The sequence below is a fragment of the Boleophthalmus pectinirostris genome, unplaced genomic scaffold, assembly GCF_026225935.1.
Source record: "Boleophthalmus pectinirostris isolate CB_2022bp ecotype Guang Dong unplaced genomic scaffold, ASM2622593v1 HiC_scaffold_1, whole genome shotgun sequence".
In the NCBI taxonomy this organism is placed as follows: Eukaryota; Metazoa; Chordata; class Actinopteri; order Gobiiformes; family Gobiidae; genus Boleophthalmus; species Boleophthalmus pectinirostris.
In genome coordinates this window covers 6,542,078-6,558,978 of record NW_026570970.1, presented here as the reverse complement: position 1 = coordinate 6,558,978, position 16,901 = coordinate 6,542,078, and the positions used below count along the sequence as shown (strand labels likewise).

The 16,901-nt window shown below is 40.7% G+C and overlaps 3 protein-coding genes across 3 annotated transcripts; all 3 read right to left on the bottom strand.

Moving 5' to 3' along the window:
• Window positions 1-333: 333 nt before the first annotated feature.
• Window positions 334-1,619, bottom strand: LOC110173810 (trace amine-associated receptor 13c-like). Its single transcript, XM_055152740.1, has 2 exons — window positions 1,447-1,619; window positions 334-1,132 (listed from the first exon to the last, which is right to left on the bottom strand). Exons 1-2 carry the CDS (start codon window positions 1,617-1,619, stop codon window positions 334-336), a joined length of 972 nt encoding a protein of 323 aa, XP_055008715.1.
• Window positions 1,620-6,710: 5,091 nt separating this feature from the next.
• LOC129408118 (trace amine-associated receptor 9-like) lies at window positions 6,711-8,359 on the bottom strand. The gene is made up of 2 exons (XM_055150979.1): window positions 8,118-8,359; window positions 6,711-7,509 (listed from the first exon to the last, which is right to left on the bottom strand). The coding sequence occupies exons 1-2, from the start codon at window positions 8,357-8,359 to the stop codon at window positions 6,711-6,713; spliced, it is 1,041 nt and encodes a 346-aa protein (XP_055006954.1).
• A 5,449-nt stretch (window positions 8,360-13,808) lies between these two features.
• Window positions 13,809-15,388, bottom strand: LOC129408117 (trace amine-associated receptor 9-like). The gene is made up of 2 exons (XM_055150976.1): window positions 15,147-15,388; window positions 13,809-14,607 (listed from the first exon to the last, which is right to left on the bottom strand). The coding sequence occupies exons 1-2, from the start codon at window positions 15,386-15,388 to the stop codon at window positions 13,809-13,811; spliced, it is 1,041 nt and encodes a 346-aa protein (XP_055006951.1).
• Between the last annotated feature and the right edge of the window lie 1,513 nt (window positions 15,389-16,901).

The window sequence follows — 16,901 nt, the reverse complement described above, 5'->3', positions numbered from 1 at the left end:
TCATGGTTAAATGTTGGTTGCTCCTCAAACAAAAAGAAAACTCTGTTGCTTTTGCTTGATTTCCATATCCATAAGTACTTTAGAATTCAAACATTATGACATTTTTATAATAGAAGTGCAAGTGTGTACTCTGTATCTTTTACTGTTTTTATGTTGTACTTTTGTGAATTTACTTTTTTTTTTTGGTTAGTTTTTTTTTTTTTTTTATTTTAAGGTAACTTTGAGATTCCTAAAACATGTCATTAAATAAAATGCATTATTATTGTTATTATGTTGATAAATACATTTATATGGTAGAAGCTGATTAAATATAAATAAAACAACAAGAAATGACTACAAAACCAAATAGTCCCGTGATCCAGACTTCAAAATCTGCAGAGTGACAATGAGCTTAATTGATTTTCTGAACCAGGGGTAGATCATGGTGTAGATGAGAGGGTTTAGGCCAGAGTTCATAAAGACTAAACAACACAAAAAGGTTTGAACTGGAGAATTTAGAGAGATCAACACAGTATCTACGTAGGCCACACTGTAGTATGGACAATAACAGAGAAGATAGACTAGCACAACAATGCCTAGATTCTTGGCCGCTTTAGTCTCGGATTTCTTGGAGATTTTGCCCTTTTCAGCTGCAACATGAGAACGCATGGCTCTGGCCTGGGACACAGCTATAACAAAAACTCTGGCATACAGGATGATAATGATGCTGATTGGTATGACAAAAGCCCACATGAGGTCAAATTCTATCCAAAAAAATACTGTACATTCTCCTTGGCAGGATTTATACGCCCCGAGATTGAGCCAGTTCTCAAATGTAACAATAAGGGTGTGAAGAAATGCATTTATCCAACAAACAGAAATACTTACGCTAATTACTTTCCTATTCATTTTAATAGAGTAGCGCAGAGGGTCACTGATGGCCAAATATCGGTCAATGGAAATAAGAACTACTGAACCTATAGAAGCAGTGCATGCAATAACAGTTACAACATAAAATAAAACACATAGTATGTCCCCGAAATACCAACAGGAGGTCGTAATATAGGTGAAAACTGGCGTCACCACGAGACCAACCAAGAAATCCGACACAGCCAGGGAGAGGAGGATGAGGTTAGTAGAAGAATGCAGCTGTCTGAAAAGAAACAAAGCACAGCAATAACTAGGTTATTAAATTACATCGACATTGTGTTACAACTGTCAAGTTTCAAACTCAATTGATACCAAAAAGAAAGCACCATAAGAACCTTTATAGACTGTAATTTGAACATTTCTTTAATATTACCAAGTGGTTGTTTACTAGTCCTGATATAGATATATTGAAAAACTATTTAGGAAAAAATAACTTGTTCAACCGAATATCTAGTTATGATGCTAGTTTTAGTATTGATTAAGAAGGAAAGCAAAGAAAGGTATTCTGGTCAGAAATATGAAGCATTATAGATGTACCTGAAATGTGCAATAGAGATGATGACCAGCAGGTTGAGCAGAGTAGTGGTGATGGACATGAAGACCAGCAGCACCAGAGTGATGTGAGCCTCAGAGGTGTGGCTCGGAGGTTTTCTGCACGAGCTGTTGTGGAGGTGTGGAAAGCACAGTTCTGACTCCTCAACCTCCATCATCAGAAGAATGATCTGGCAAGCACAGTTATATACCCTGACCCTTCCTGCTTTCATGTGTTTGCGTACTGTTGGATTACATCATTTCAGATGGATGACAGGGGGGTGGAATGTGTCCAGAGGTGTAGTGGACGTAGTAAGCGCTGTCCACCCACTTCTCCCGACGTGAGATATAAAAAAATAACAAATATAAAATAACTACAACTTAAATGTCAAACCGGAGCTATTGACAATGGTGAAAACAACCTGCATAGGCTCATGATATCTGCAGTACTGTCCTATAGTGACCTGCGACATAAGGGGACCAGGACTGAACCAGGACTGTACCAGGACTAAAACAGGACTAAAACAGGACTAAACCAGGTCTAAACCAGGACTAAACCAGGACTGAACCAGGACTGAGTGTTGGGATGGGCCCGGAGGTGTGTCCACATAGACTGTCAGGTGACCGTGAAAGGACCAGCTCAGAGCTCCACGCCCCATGGAGCTAAAGCAGCCATCACCTGTCCTGGTTTAGTCCTGTTTTAGTCCTGGTTCAGTCCTGGGCACATGTGTTGTAGTCTATGATATATGTGCTGTAGGTATGTTAATGTTAATAAAATGATTCTGCATAATTTTTAGTAAAAATTATCAATGAAGTCACAAATTGCATACCCCCACTTAAAAAATCCCTACTACACCATTGGATATGTCTTCATGACCCATATTAATGGAGTACTGTATTTTCCGGGCTATTAGGCGCTCTGGATTTGTCATTAAATGGTCTATTTTCGAACTTTTTTCACAAATAAACCGCACTGGACTTTAAATGAAACACAACAGTTGGATGGGTGAGTGGTTTTGTTTGTTTGTGGCGTTCACGGTGACTCTGGGCTTTGTTCAGTTGTGGCGTGTAGGGAGGTGCTGTCTGGGACCGCTGGATTGTCGGCGTGTTCGCAGTGACTCAGTTGTTCAGTTGTGCCTAGAAGCGGCACATTGGACTGGCTTTTTCGGTTCATTCCTTCGTTCCGTTCCTCGTCGGCGTGGAGTGATGAGTGTGGCTGCGGGTGTGTTTCGCTTCGCGGTCGCTGTCTGCTCCGTGCGTGTTTGCATGAGCTGCGGGTGGTGCGGCTTTATAGTTTACTGAAGTCGTACTGGGACACCCGATTGGATTCGTGTATAGGGTGCTCTGGATTGCTTGGCGCGCGGTCCTTTTTTGATGCGGTTAGAGGCGTAAGAGCGCAACTAATAGCCTGGAAAATATGGTAATTGTGAGTGAAATGAATTGTACTTACCCTCTTTTGTGGTCTGCCTCAGGTGTTCCGGCTAAAAGAGTCCCTGGTGAGCCAGAGCACCTTTAGAAATTTCCGGGGCAGGCAACCATGTTGTTAGGAGGAGGGGTGCGCAGAGATTTTAGCTCTTTTCTATTCAGTATTTTGACATTATTAAAACACTGCTAAATTAATTAAGATATATCTTTTTGTACCAGATTTAATTGAATATTTGTCAGCCCTGTTTTCATATTGTCAACTATTTAAACATTGCATTCACTTACCTGTACTTACCTCTATTTTGGAATAAGATCACTCAATTAAGGAAGGTGGCCTATAAAAGGAGCCAGTCTCACATTTGTTGAGGTTGAGGTGCTGTGTGTGTGTGTGTGTGTGTGTGTGCAGGTCTACTATGCTGGTTTTAACTTTTGTATCTTTTGTAAATATTTTTCAATTTTTCTTGTGATGGTAGAATAAATGCACTTTAGGTCTGCACTGAAAATCGGCTCAGCTCTACTCTGTTTCCCTAATAATCGCTAAAGTTGCTATCTGGGCTATTACAGCATTAAATGCAGGTGAGTGCGTAAATGACGAGAAGAAATCAAAAGTAATCACAGGAACATCAAGCTGCTTGGAGATGGTCTTATTGTCTTTATCTTTATCCTGCTTGTCTATAATTTTCTTCCTAGTCTCCTGACACAGTTCTCTTATTCGCTTTCTCTGGTCCATGTCCACATCACAAAAGAGTCGCTAAATAAACACGTATGTCCATAAAATCCTCTTGTATGCTGTTTATTTCCTCATGTCTGTTCAGCGATTATTCACCTGATCGCCGCTTCTGATAAGTCACATCTCTAGTCGATCTCTGTTTTAGGCAATCACTGTCTCTAACCCATCGCCTTGGTTGGATTTACTTGCCAACAAGTAGAAAACCTTAAATAACACCTTGCCCTCATTTTGCATCAACAAACTGATTGAGAGATGCAGGTGGACCATAAAAAGAAGCTAGTTTTCTCAAGCAATGGGGCGGTTACCCTTCTCCATCCTGACATGATCCACCTGTCAAAAAGCACAAAATCAACCGTGGTAACAAAGCTTACGCGTTATTTACACCAACTCTGTCACATCCCCCGTACAATTAGAATGTGTTCCAATTAAATGAGACGGTTTACTCAACTGTGCCTTGTCTCCGATCTGCAGCTCTGAGGCAAAAATACATAGGAGTCTATTTTTGACAGATGCCACAGTGGTATGAATGATTTTGCACCAGTTGTTTATAACCACACAGAACAGTCCGTTTTCAATGAGACTTTAAGGTATCAATATGGAGCCTTTCATTACCTTGTTTCCAGTAGACCATAACAGACATTGCATTTGAAGTGGCGGAGTTGGTCTAAATGATTCGTTACCATTCTGTCGGAGGAAAGATTGTAATCCATGAGTTGAAGTAGTCCAAGTCCCAGGACCTCACAGATGAAGCCCTTTTTATAGGGTGGAACGCAGCCCTGCTGTTTCCCATCGATGTGGGCTGACCCAGGTTTCCTTGATCATCTGTGTGTCATTTTCTCCAGAGAATCGTCTAAGAACTCAAGTAGATGGCAAAGGTCTAGGGGGAGATTGCTCTTGTAACCGACTAAAGTTCAAGATGGTTGTAGCTGACAAAAGATTGGAGTTGGAAACCGTTTTTGCTCCACTCTGGTGAAGCATTCAAATCCTGCTTGGGATCCTGAGGTACCTGCTGATGATGCAGAAGGGTCCCTCCACCAAGCCACAACCAACACTGTCTCATTACGAAATGTGTACCATATTCAAACTACCAGAGCGTTTGCTGCTTGTAACATTTTTGTTGTTTATTTCACTTGGCAAAATAGAAAATACCCAAAAGGTTCCCCAGTGTGATGCCCTCCAGTATCTCCAACAGGCTCACCAAGGTACCACACTAGTCTTCTTATTGTGCTTAACCACATGCTAAATCACACTGCAGTATTAGAAATTTTGATGCATCATCAATTTTTGGATTTGAAGTGGGAGGAATCTACCACTGAAGACCTGAAGCTGAATCTGTTAGGGCCCCAGAAAGATTTTGAGCTAGATACACGTGTGCTTGGTCCAGGGGCTTAGACTTAGACAAACTTTGTTGATCCACAAGGGAAATTACTTGGACTCAGCAGCTCACACATCCCAATATATTATAATAACAACGAGTAAAAAATATAAATGGTAATAATAAATTCTAAATAAGTATCTCAAAATATCACAAGAGACTTGTGTCAAATAACACATAATTATATAAATATATATGTACAAGTCAAAATAAAATAGAAAAATAAATAATAAAAAATCTCAGCTTACAAGAGGTTATACAAGAGGTCATAAGCAAAACAGTGTAAAATTTATATGAAGATTGACAGGACATGCGGTTATCTGTTACATAAGGATGAGTTGTTGTACAGTTGTAGGGAGTATTATCTGTTACATGAGGGTGAGTTGTTGTACAGTTGTAGAGAGTATTATCTGTTACATAAGGGTGAGTAGTTGTTCAGTTGTAGGGAGTATTATAGTATGAATGTAGTCTTGTATCTCTGAATGGAGCTGTAGGAGCCTGTTGGAGAATGAGCTCCTCTGTCCCTCTATAGTCTGGTGCAGTGGGTGAGCAGGAGTGTCCAGTGTCCTCTTGTCCCTCACTGTGACAAATGTCTCCAGCTCACAGCCGATCAGTTTGTCAATCCGTCCATGTTCCTTTTACTGGTGCTGCTGCCCCAGCAGACCACAGTGAAGTACAGGGTGCTGGCCACCACAGATTGGTAGAATATTTCCAGTAACTTGCTGCACACCTTGAAACACCTGAGCTTGCCCAGGAAGTAAAATCTACTTATGTCCTTCTTGTACACAGCATTACTGTTGTCCCTTCAGTCCAGTCTGTTGTTCACATGGACGCCAAGGTACTTGTCCACTATTTCCACGTCATGGCCTTGAATGGTGACAGGCTCCACTGCTGTTCTCTTCCTCCTAAAGTCAATCACCAGTTCCTTGGTCTTGTCAACCAAGGAACTGGTGATTGACTCCACTCCACAAAATCACTGTCTTGTACTCCAGCTCTTCATCATCTCTGATACACCCGACCACTGCAGAGTCAGAGAATTTCTGCAATTCTGCAATTTATGCAGAACTTGGTGTTCAGATCTTGGCCCTCAGGTTTAGAGAGAAAACTCATAATGTGCAATCTGTTTAAAAAGGGACTTGACTGAAATAAAACACAAAGCAAGGCTCTGATGCCCCTGTAAAATGATGTGTGTGTTTTAATTAAATATTATATAATGAGTTTAGCTGATAGCTGATGCTTTTTAGTAACCTAAACCTGTATTTATTATTTTATACATATTGTATAAGGGCCCATATTATGCATTTTCTGCACTATTTTGTTTGTTAGTAATGTTGTTTCCTTATCAAAAACATACCTCAAGTTGTGTTTGAGTATAATTTTGATTCAGAATAATTTTGATTGAGGTAACCACATTTTAACATGGCTAGATGCTCAAAACAGTCAATTTTGTGTAATAGAGGACTTTTAAATGCAAGGCCGCAAGGGGACACAAGTTCTGCTTAGACAAACTTTAGGGTATGGCTCATATGAACTGTCCATGGCAAACCAAGACACACTCAGAACATATGATGCAAAATTGAAAAAGAATTATACTACCAAGTAATATCTCAGTAACATTATTTTAAATACATTTATTTCATTATTGACCTTGACATATGATATGTCAGATAAAATATACAGAGATGTAATACACATAGTCTAGGATAACCCAACAGTCAAACTAATTGGTAGACCTTTTTTTTAGCTAAAAAATATTTCTGAAGAACCGGGTTTCAGTATCTCAAGTGTAACTATGAGTTTAATGACTTTTCTAAACCAGGGAAACAGCATTGTGTACATTAGAGGATTCAGACATGAATTAAGACAAACTATTGATATTCCAATGACAATTAAAGGAGTACCTAGTATTGTGAAGTTGGTTTCAGAATATGCAGCAATAAGGTATGGCAAGTAACAAGCAATGTACACAACCACAATGATCCCCAGATTTCGTACAGCTTTAATCTCTGATCTTTTACTCGTCTTGGAGGTCACAGCTGTAACTTGAGAACGCATGGCTCGGGCTTGAGAAACAGCGACTATCACAACTTTAGTGTAAAGAAAAATAATAACGCCAAATGGAATGACACAACTCATTATTAAATCAACTTCTTTGGAGTAGTAAACCATACATTCTCCTTCACAAGATTTATTTTCCCCCAGATACATAAAACCCTCAGAAAGAAATAAAACTGTGTATCCAAAAGCGTACAACCAGCACACACATATACTGATGGTGACCACTTTTCCAGTCATTTTGCTTTGGTAGAGCAGAGGTTGACAGATGGCCACATAGCGATCCACTGAAATAAGGATGATATTTCCGATTGACGAGACAAATATTGTAAGAGAAAGTATGGAATACATCAAACACATGAGGTCGCCCAAAGTCCAACAAATTTTCCATTTAATGCCGTCAGTTGGTATGACCACGAGACCAACAAAGAAATCGGACACTGCCAATGAAAGGAGCAGTAAGTTAGTCGAGGTGTGGAGCTGTCTGCAAAGAGAGAAATAATATTAATAAATTGAGAATTTTACATTTTCTTAAATAATTCTGTATACAAAATAGGCCTAAACGATTGCAATATTTCAGACAAGCATTGTAAATATAAGACCACATGGTAATATAAAAGTACTATGATTTGATGTTGAAAATGACATTGTAAATAAAAAGTGGTTTTACTTGTGGTTTCATAATCAGTATTAAGCATACAGCCTATTCCTTAGTATCAATTATGAGTTTGAAAACATTAATATCTGCAAATGGAATACAGTTTATATTGGATAACAATAGGTCAAAAATACAGTTAACCACATGCTCTTGTAGCATGTACTTCACTGGTTTTACGTTCTGTTGAAAAAGACCAATATGGAACCACTCCTGAATACAGTTAAATTACACACAACAATAACATCAATTGCGCTGTTTTGCATAACTCTTAAAATTGTGTTTTAGGGCGACCATTTTGACCATCTGTCCAGGCACTACAGAAACTTTGAAAATTTGAATGAAATCGGGATCAATCAACAATGAACATGATAGAGTAAAATAATCATCCAACCACGCCAGCATATTTTTGTTTATTTCTTTAAAATAATAATTACCTGAAATGTGTAATGGCAATGATAACCAGAAGGTTGAGTACACTAGTGAGCAGTGATGCAAAGCCAAGCAACACATTGGTTATCAGATTTTCAGTTGGGTCGATCTTACTCTTCCTGCAGGAGCTGTTGTGGAGGTGGGGAAAGCACAGTTCTGTCTTGTCCGTGTCCATCCTCTGACAGAGAAAGAGGGTGGATCTTCTCTGATATATCTCCTGATGTCCTCCATAGACCAGCCGTGGCATATCTCAAAGGTCTTCTACATCAGGATTACATGATTTCTCTGTGGGGTTTATGCAGAGTTGTGCTAAAATTAAAGAATGGGTGTTAAAAATGTAATAATAATAATAATAATAATAATGATAATGATAATGATAATGATAATGATGATGATGATGATGCATTAGTCTTATATGATGCTTTTCCAGATGCTCAAAGTCGCTTTACAGTTTGGTGCATTAATCAATCAAACTTTATTTATAAAGCGCTTTACATACAAAAAAGTAACACGAAGTGCTTTACAATGATTAAAAACAATCCCACATTTCCATCCACTTACCCAACCCCCACACCTGCCCGACTCCACACAACCAAACAACCCAGACACACACACACACAACACACACAAACACACACAAACACACACGACACACACGCCCTAAGATGGTAAGATACATAAAATCACCTATAGTAAAATGTGAGGCTGAATACAGGCGAACCAGTTGAGAAAGCACCATCAGAGGAGCCGTCTACATCAGGAGCAGAGAGACGTCCACCACCACCAGGAACCACCACAGGGCCCAGGGGAGAGATGAAGCCCAAGCACCAACCCTCCACCAGGAGCCCACAGGACAGACCCCGGCAGCCACAGCCGACCTCCCTCCTGATGCAGAGGCTCCTACAGAGGAAACACTGGAAATCATAAAAAATATGCCTAAAATAAATAAATATAATAAAATGTGTACAATAGAAACAGCCTTGAGCTCCTCCGGCAGGCAGTTCCATAGACGGGGGCCATAGTACTGAAAAGACGCCTCTCCGTGAGTGTGTGTCCTGACTTTGGGAATGAGCAGGAGCCTGCTGCCGGAGGAGCGCAGGGTCCGTGAGGGTTCATAGGGTAAAATCAGTTCTGAAAGATAAGAAGGCCCAAGACCCTTAAGACATTTAAAAACCAGTAAAAGAACTTTAAAATCAATCCTGAAACTCACAGGGAGCCAATGCAGTGACTTTAAAACCGGTGTAATGTACCGGTGCATGATTCATTCACACCATACCAGGTGGTGGTAAACTACTACAACAACCACAGCTGCCCTGAGACAGACTGCAAGAAGTGAGGCAACCATTCTGTGCAGTCTGTGCCTCCGCCCACCACCAAGACTCACACACTCACAAGTGTCTTGCCTAAGGACACAACAACAGTTTTTGCCACTGGTGCCCCAGTGTGGAACCTGATTTTCCCAGAGTTCTCCCATCCAAGTACTAACCAGGCCCGGCCTTGCTTAGCTTCTGAGGTCTGATGAGATCAGGCTTTGACATTGAAGTTTAGCCATTACACTTCTATGGGTTATTAATTGCTACAAACTGCAGAGTGTTTTACAGTGGACCTTTTCTGTACCAACATACTTATGGAACCTTGATTAATAATATTAATGTTACATTATTCTATAATCAGAAGACCCAGGTCTCTCTGCTAATTATTTTAATATTTTTTCTAAACCAGGAATAGATCATAGAATATATCATGGGGTTGAGGCAGAAGATAAAATAAGTCACTGCAAATACAAACAGAAAATGGAGAACCAATTATGGCGAAGTCTGGGCTAGGAAACAACAGTATAAAGAATTAAAGGGCAGTAACATATGAGACAGGCAACATCAGTGATGACCCCAAGGTTCACGCTAGTTTCATATATATATATATATATATATATATATATATGTTTGTATGTGTGTGTGTGTGTTTCTCACCTTCGACAGTGGTTGGTCTCTCACCCTCATTCAGCTCGGGTCCTCTACCAGAGGCCTGGGAGCCTGAGAGTTCAGCGCAGTATCTTTGCTGTTCCCAGTACTGCACTTTTCTGGACTGAGATGTCTGTTGTTTTTCCTGGTATCTGTTGTGTCTCTTCCAGTTTGGGGGTTACAGCCCCGAGTGTCCGATCACCACAGGCACCACTGATGCCTTTACTTTCCAGGCTCTCTCCAGCTCTTCCTTGAGCCCCTGGTATTTCTCTAGCTTCTCGTGTTCCTTTTTCCTGATATTACCATCGCTTGGTATTGCGATGTCCACCACCACGGCTCTGTTCTGTTTCTTATCCACCACCACTATGTCTGGTTGGTTCACCATCACCATTCTGTCAGTCTGTATCTGGAAGTCCCACAGGATTTTGGCTCGGTCATTCTCCACAACCTTTGGAGGTGTTTCCCACCTTGATCCTGGGGTCTCCAGCTCGTACTCTGCACAGATGTTTCTGTACACTATGCCCGCCACTTGATTATGTCGCTCCATGTTTGCTTTCCCTGCCAGCATCTTACACCCTGCAGTTATGTGCTGGACTGTCTCAGGAGCCTCTTTGCACAGTCTACACCGTGGGTCTTGTCTGGTGTGGTAGATCTGGGCCTCTATTGCTCGAGTGCCCAGGGCCTGCTCCTGAGGAGCCAGGATCAGTGCCTCTGTGCTGTCCTTCAGACCAGCCCTCTCAAGCCATTGGTAGGATTTCTTGATATCAGCCACTTCAGTTATGCTCCGGTGGTACGCCCCATGTAGGGGTTTGTCCTGCCATGATGGTCCCTCCAGCACCTCTTCCTCTGAACCCCACTGTCTGAGACATTCTCTGAGCACCTCGTCTGTCGGGGCCTTGTCCTTGATGTACTCAAGGAGCTTGGATGTTTCATCCTGGACAGTGGTTCCCACACTCACTAGTCCTCGGCCTCCTTCCTTCCGGCTTGTGTACAGTCTCAGGGTGCTGGATTTGGGATGGAACCCTCCATGTATGGTCAGGAGCTTTCGTGTCTTAACATCTGTGGTCTGTATTAGAGCCCGACCGATATGGATTTTGTTGTGGCCGATATGAAACCAATATAATGGGAGTTGGAGCTGCCGATAGCCGATATAATCACCGATATATATTTAGTGATGTAAAAATTCACTGTAAATCTAGAATTGTTTAAAAAACTTAGGTTTGGCTCTAGTGGATTCTAAATTGGGTTTATTTAAGCAACATTTATTGTTATTCTGACTCTTTATGTCATATTTAGAGACAGTAGGTCAGACTAATGGCATTTTTGCATCACATTCTAGCTACTAGTGATGGGTATTTCCAGTTCTTTTTAGAGAACCGGCTCTTTTGGCTCGGTTCACTAAAAGCAGTTGGCTCTTTTGGGTCCCAAGCGACTCTTCAGATTGTTTTGTTGCAAGCAGGACTAAACCAGAACTGAACCAGGACTGAAAAAGGACTAAACCAGGACTAAACCGGATCTAAACCATGTGTAAAACAGGACTAAACCAGAACTGAACCAGGACTGAGTGTCGGGACTCAGTCTCTATCTCTCTCCCTCTCTCGAGCCCAAGATTAGTCCTGGTTTATTTATTTTATGCTGAACTACATCCAAATATGCACGTTTTTTCTCTCCTATGCACACACAGATTTCTGAAAGTTTCGTTTTGAGCTGCTGCCGCTGTCAAACTACCACGAGTCTGCACGTGGCGTGAAGAGAAAAAAGTGAGAGAAAGAGAAAAAACGGCTCCCAATAAGGAGCAGGCTCCCGTCGTTTGCTTCAAAGAGCCGGCTCTAAGAGCCGCTTCGCGCGCCGCGGAAATTAATTATATGTGCAAATTTCATTGTTCACACCTCTATTCACAGCTCATTTACATATCAATGCTGGTTCGGTAATTTATATACGGCCAATACAGTCACTTTACAATAGACCAATAGAAGAGAAAACAGTCTGTTTATGTGCGGGAGCTACAGCAGCTAATCGCTAACAATGAGAAAGAACCAAAACCAGCTTCAAAGTCAGCATATTTTCAGCACTCACCGCTCACACAGGCTCCTCCTCACATCACAAGTCTGCACTAATAAATGTCCTTTTAATCCAGACTCAAACCGATTGTCCCTAAAAAGAAAATAATCTCAGTGTTTGGATCTGTGTCTGCGGCTGTAAACAAACACACGTGAGTGACGCGACTCTGTGGTGTGTTCAAGGACAGTACAGACACACACACAGACAAATGACTCCGCAGATAAATACTGATGCGGAGCCACATATTAGGACATTTATCTGTCTGTAAATTGGATTAAATGAACATAATGTAGAGAGTCTAAGCTTTATAACAACATATAACATGCCCACGGGAAATATCGGCCCATATCAGCCGATAGCCGATATGCCTCCAGGCGCCCATATCGGCCGATAATATCGGCCAACCGATACATCGGTCGGGCTCTAGTCTGTATCTCCTCCTTTGGCCAGTTTATGATTCCTGCAGGGTATCTGATCACTGGCAGGGTGTAGCTGTTGATTGCCTGCACCTTGTTCTTGCCATTGAGCTGGTTTCTTAGGACTTGCCTCACTCTTTGCAGGTATTTGGCCGTAGCCGCTTTCCTTGTTGCCTCTTCGAGGTTGCCATTTGCTTGTACGGCATTTATTACTTGTATGGTGTGTATGTATTTGTTTTAAATGTGTTTTAAATAGACAAACAATTTAATATACATAAAATTTCCACTTTCTCCCCGTTTACTTGCTTAAAGGAAGGTTTGGTTTAACAAAATGTGCAATCCTGACTGAGGACTGTATGCCAAGAGAAGGGTATAATATATGCTCATATTAACTCGTGGACAGTGTTAGGTATTGCATCTAGAGCTGATGAGGGAATTAGTCCTGATCTTAAGTTAGTAGTTTATATATCTGAATTGTCCCATTCACATTGGGGTAGGGGTCCAGATGCCCTTGAGGTCCGGAGTTGGGCCGTGGTCTGCCTATTAAAAACCCAGGCTGCTCATACTCTTGGTTTGCTTTTTGTTTATCTATACTGACATCTTTTTCAGACATTAAAAATAAACCACTGGAGGCAGTTCTAATTGCAGAATAAGAATGCATTTATTGATGGTGCAAGTTTGATGAACAACAAAGCCTAAGAAAACTAAAAGGCAGAAGTAGGCTGGACAAAGACCCGACAGAGAGCAGACATAGACCCCAAAATAGCCCTCCCAAAAGGCCCCAAAAGAAAGTACCCTGGTTCTTTTGTCTTTCTGCTCTTGTACCCAAAACCATAGTCTCTCCCATATACGTATTTTCTTTAATCAGAGGGACACTTGATAACTGTATCTGCTGGTCTTCTCGGGCACAGCTGGTTGGCAGAGAGCCCAGTGCTTGTGTGATGAATACATCTGTGGGACACGAGTATGCAGGTGTTAAACTCTGTCCCTGGCCTCATGAATCTGCTATATCTAATAACTTTAACTTCAGTATAATGAAATGTGTTAAGTAATTATGCAACTTAATTTTAGCATTTGGTTAGGACCTACATGAGAATTTTTCCCAAACATTTCCAATGGTAAACCAAGCTCCACTCAAAAAAATTATATTTTATATAAAATGTAATTATATTATATTATATTAACCTTGACATATGCCATGTCGATGACAACAGTGAAACTAATTGGTAAACAGATGTTGTTGTTTTTTTTCAATTAGCTAAAAAATATTTAGATCAGAAGAACCAGTTTTCAGTATCTGAAATGTGATTATGAGTTTAATGGCATTTCTAAACCAGGGAAACAGCATTGTGTACATGAGAGGATTCATTAGAGAGTTTAGATTAACTAGTGATATTGTAATGACAATTAAAGGAATACCTAATATTGTAATGTAGGTTTCAGAATACACTATAAAACAATATGGGAAATAACAAGCAATGTACACAACCACAACGATCCCCAGGCTTCGTACAGCTTTAATCTCTGATCTTTTACTCGTCTTGGAGGTCACAGCTGTAACTTGAGAACGCATGGCTCGAGCCTGAGAAACAGCGACTATCACAACTCTAGCGTAAAGGAAAATAATAATGCTAAATGGAATAACAAAACCCATTATTATATCAACTTCTTTGGAGTAGTAAATCACACATTCTCCTTCACAAGATTTATATTTCCCAGGATACCTAAAATTCTCAAGAAGAAATAAAATGGAGTACACAAAAGCGTACAACCAGCACACACATATACTGATGGTGACCACTTTTCTAGTCATTTTGCTTTGGTAGAGCAGAGGTTGACAGATGGCCACATAGCGATCCACTGAAATAAGGATGATGTTTCCGATTGACGAGACAAATATTGTAAGGGAAAGTACAAAATACACTAAACACATCAGGTCCCCCAAAGTCCAGCAAATTTTCTTTTTAATGCCTTCAACTGGTATGATCACAAGACCAACAAGGAAATCGGACACTGCCAAAGAAAGGAGCGCGAGGTTTGTTGAGGTGTGGAGCTGTCTGCAAAGAGAAAGAAACAATATAAATAAATTATAATTGAGAATTTTACATTTTCTGAAATAATTCGATTGCAATATATCAGACAAGTATTGCAGATATAACGCCACTTTCTAATATAAAAGAAAGTACTACAATTAAGCTTTACGCTTTACAGACAATTTACCTTTAAGACTAATTCCCAAAAATATAAAGTTTCAAATTCATCATTATCTTCAAAAAATACACACAGTCCAGTTCATAAACATCTGTCCAGGCACTACAGATAAAAAATGGACCGGGCTAATTCTGGTAACATTTACAGAAATTTTGATTCATATGAACTGTCCCTATTAAATAAACCAAATAAATAAATAAAAAACAAACGTAATATAAATTAACTTTTAAAAATCTGAATGAAATCTGGATCAATCATCTCAACCAGTGTTATTCAACATTTCTTGAGTCACAGCATTCTAACAATGAACATAACGTATTACAATAATCATTCAGTCATATAGAGAACCAACATATCTTTGTCTTTATCTCTTAAAGATAATTACCTGAAATGTGCAATGGCAATGATAACCAGAAGGTTGAGTACACTAGTGAGTATTGACACAAAACCAAGCAACACACTGGTTATCAGATTTTCAGTTGGGTCGATCTTACTCTTCCTACAGGAGCTGTTGTGGAGGTGGGGAAAGCACAGTTCTGTCTTGTCCGTGTCCATCCTCTGACAGAGAAAGAGGGTGGATCTTCTCTGATATATCTCCTGATGTCCCCCATAGACCAGCCGTGGCATATCTCAAAGGTCTTCTACATCAGGATTACATGATTACAAGTAAAAACCACAAGTACAACTCCAGTTTGCTCTGTGAATGACGTATGAGCAGTGTCTCTGTGGGGTTTATGCACTAAAATTAAAGAATAGGTGTTAAAAATAAGTAGTAATAATTGTAATAATAATAATGATGATGACACGATGGTGGTGGGGATGATAACAGAGGGGAATGAAGCGCTCTACAGAGATGAAGTCCTGAAATCCAGCGAGTGGTGTGCATCTAACAATTTGGCACTGAACATTACCAAGACTAAGGAACTCATCCTGGATTTTCAGCAGAACAGAGCCACCTCTGCCCCCTGTACATTAACGGCCAAGGTGTGGAGTCCTTCAAATTCCTTGGGGTTCATATCCCTGCGGATCTCTCCTGGTCAGTCAACACCTCAGCACTTGTCAGAAAGGCCCAGCAGCAGCTACACTTCCTGAGGGTGCTCAGGAAGGAGCAACTCAACAAGCTGCTGGTGACCTTCTATCGTTCCACCATTGAGAGCTGCTGACCTCTGCTTTGTCACTCTAGCTGCACAGAGGCTGACAGGAAGCGTCTACAGAGGGTGACCAACACTGCACAGGATATTATTGGCTGCCCTCTGCCTTCCAAAACTACGATACACAACTCCCGCTGTCTCAGCAGAGCGAGGAAAATAATTAAAGACAATACACACAGGATTCCACCTCTTCAACCTGTTGCCTTCTGGCAGGTGCTTCAGATCCATTCCAGCCAGGACAAAATAGACTCAGGGACAGCTTCTTCCCCAAACCTGTCACCATAATGAACTCATCATTACACTGAGAACTGTTCATTTGTTCATATGTGATTGTTTTTTTGTTTTTTTACCCAGGTCTCTCTATCTGGAATGTGATAATTATTTTAATTTATTCTAAACCAGGAATAGATAGTAGAAGTATAGTGGTTTTGATGTGGACAAACTTTTCCACATCCCCAGACAGATTGCCTACAACCTCACCAGACTAGAGCGAGACTATTAAATGGCTACAAAACAATGACGACCTAATAATCAGACAGGCAGGTAAAAGAGGAGCTACAGTGATTTGGGGTAAGACCCAGTACATTTTGGAGGTAAACAAATAGCTTAGTAATACTGCTTACTACTCCTTCCTCTCATCCAACCCCTCGACACAGATACATTGTGACCTTAAAAATATCTTAGACAATGCCCTTACACAAAACTTGATTTCTTCCAATGAGTACAACTTTCTGTTTCCCCATAACCCCCAAAGTTTTTTTGTTTTTTTCCCCCCTAAAAATAGAGATATTATAAGCATTTTCACACACCACTACCAGACAAGGTGTGGAAAATCCTAGCAGGATCATGTGAGGACTCCATGTCTCCAGCTTCACCGAGGATCTGAGAGAAGTTCTCCCAGAGGTGTGAGTTGAAGGTCCCCGAACAGAGGGCTCTGCCAGACATTCCCAATAAACCCTCACGATAGGCCTGGGCCTGCTGGTAATAGG

Coding starts and splice junctions, on each gene's coding strand:
- LOC129408117 (XM_055150976.1), bottom strand. CDS start 15,388: ATGCCACGGCTGGTCTATGGGGGACATCAGGAGATATATCAGAGAAGA. Junction 14,608..15,146: donor ATTGCCATTGCACATTTCAG/GTAATTATCTTT, acceptor TTCTCTTTGCAG/ACAGCTCCACACCTCAACAA.
- LOC110173810 (XM_055152740.1), bottom strand. CDS start 1,619: ATGATGGAGGTTGAGGAGTCAGAACTGTGCTTTCCACACCTCCACAAC. Junction 1,133..1,446: donor ATCTCTATTGCACATTTCAG/GTACATCTATAA, acceptor GTTTCTTTTCAG/ACAGCTGCATTCTTCTACTA.
- LOC129408118 (XM_055150979.1), bottom strand. CDS start 8,359: ATGCCACGGCTGGTCTATGGAGGACATCAGGAGATATATCAGAGAAGA. Junction 7,510..8,117: donor ATTGCCATTACACATTTCAG/GTAATTATTATT, acceptor CTCTCTTTGCAG/ACAGCTCCACACCTCGACTA.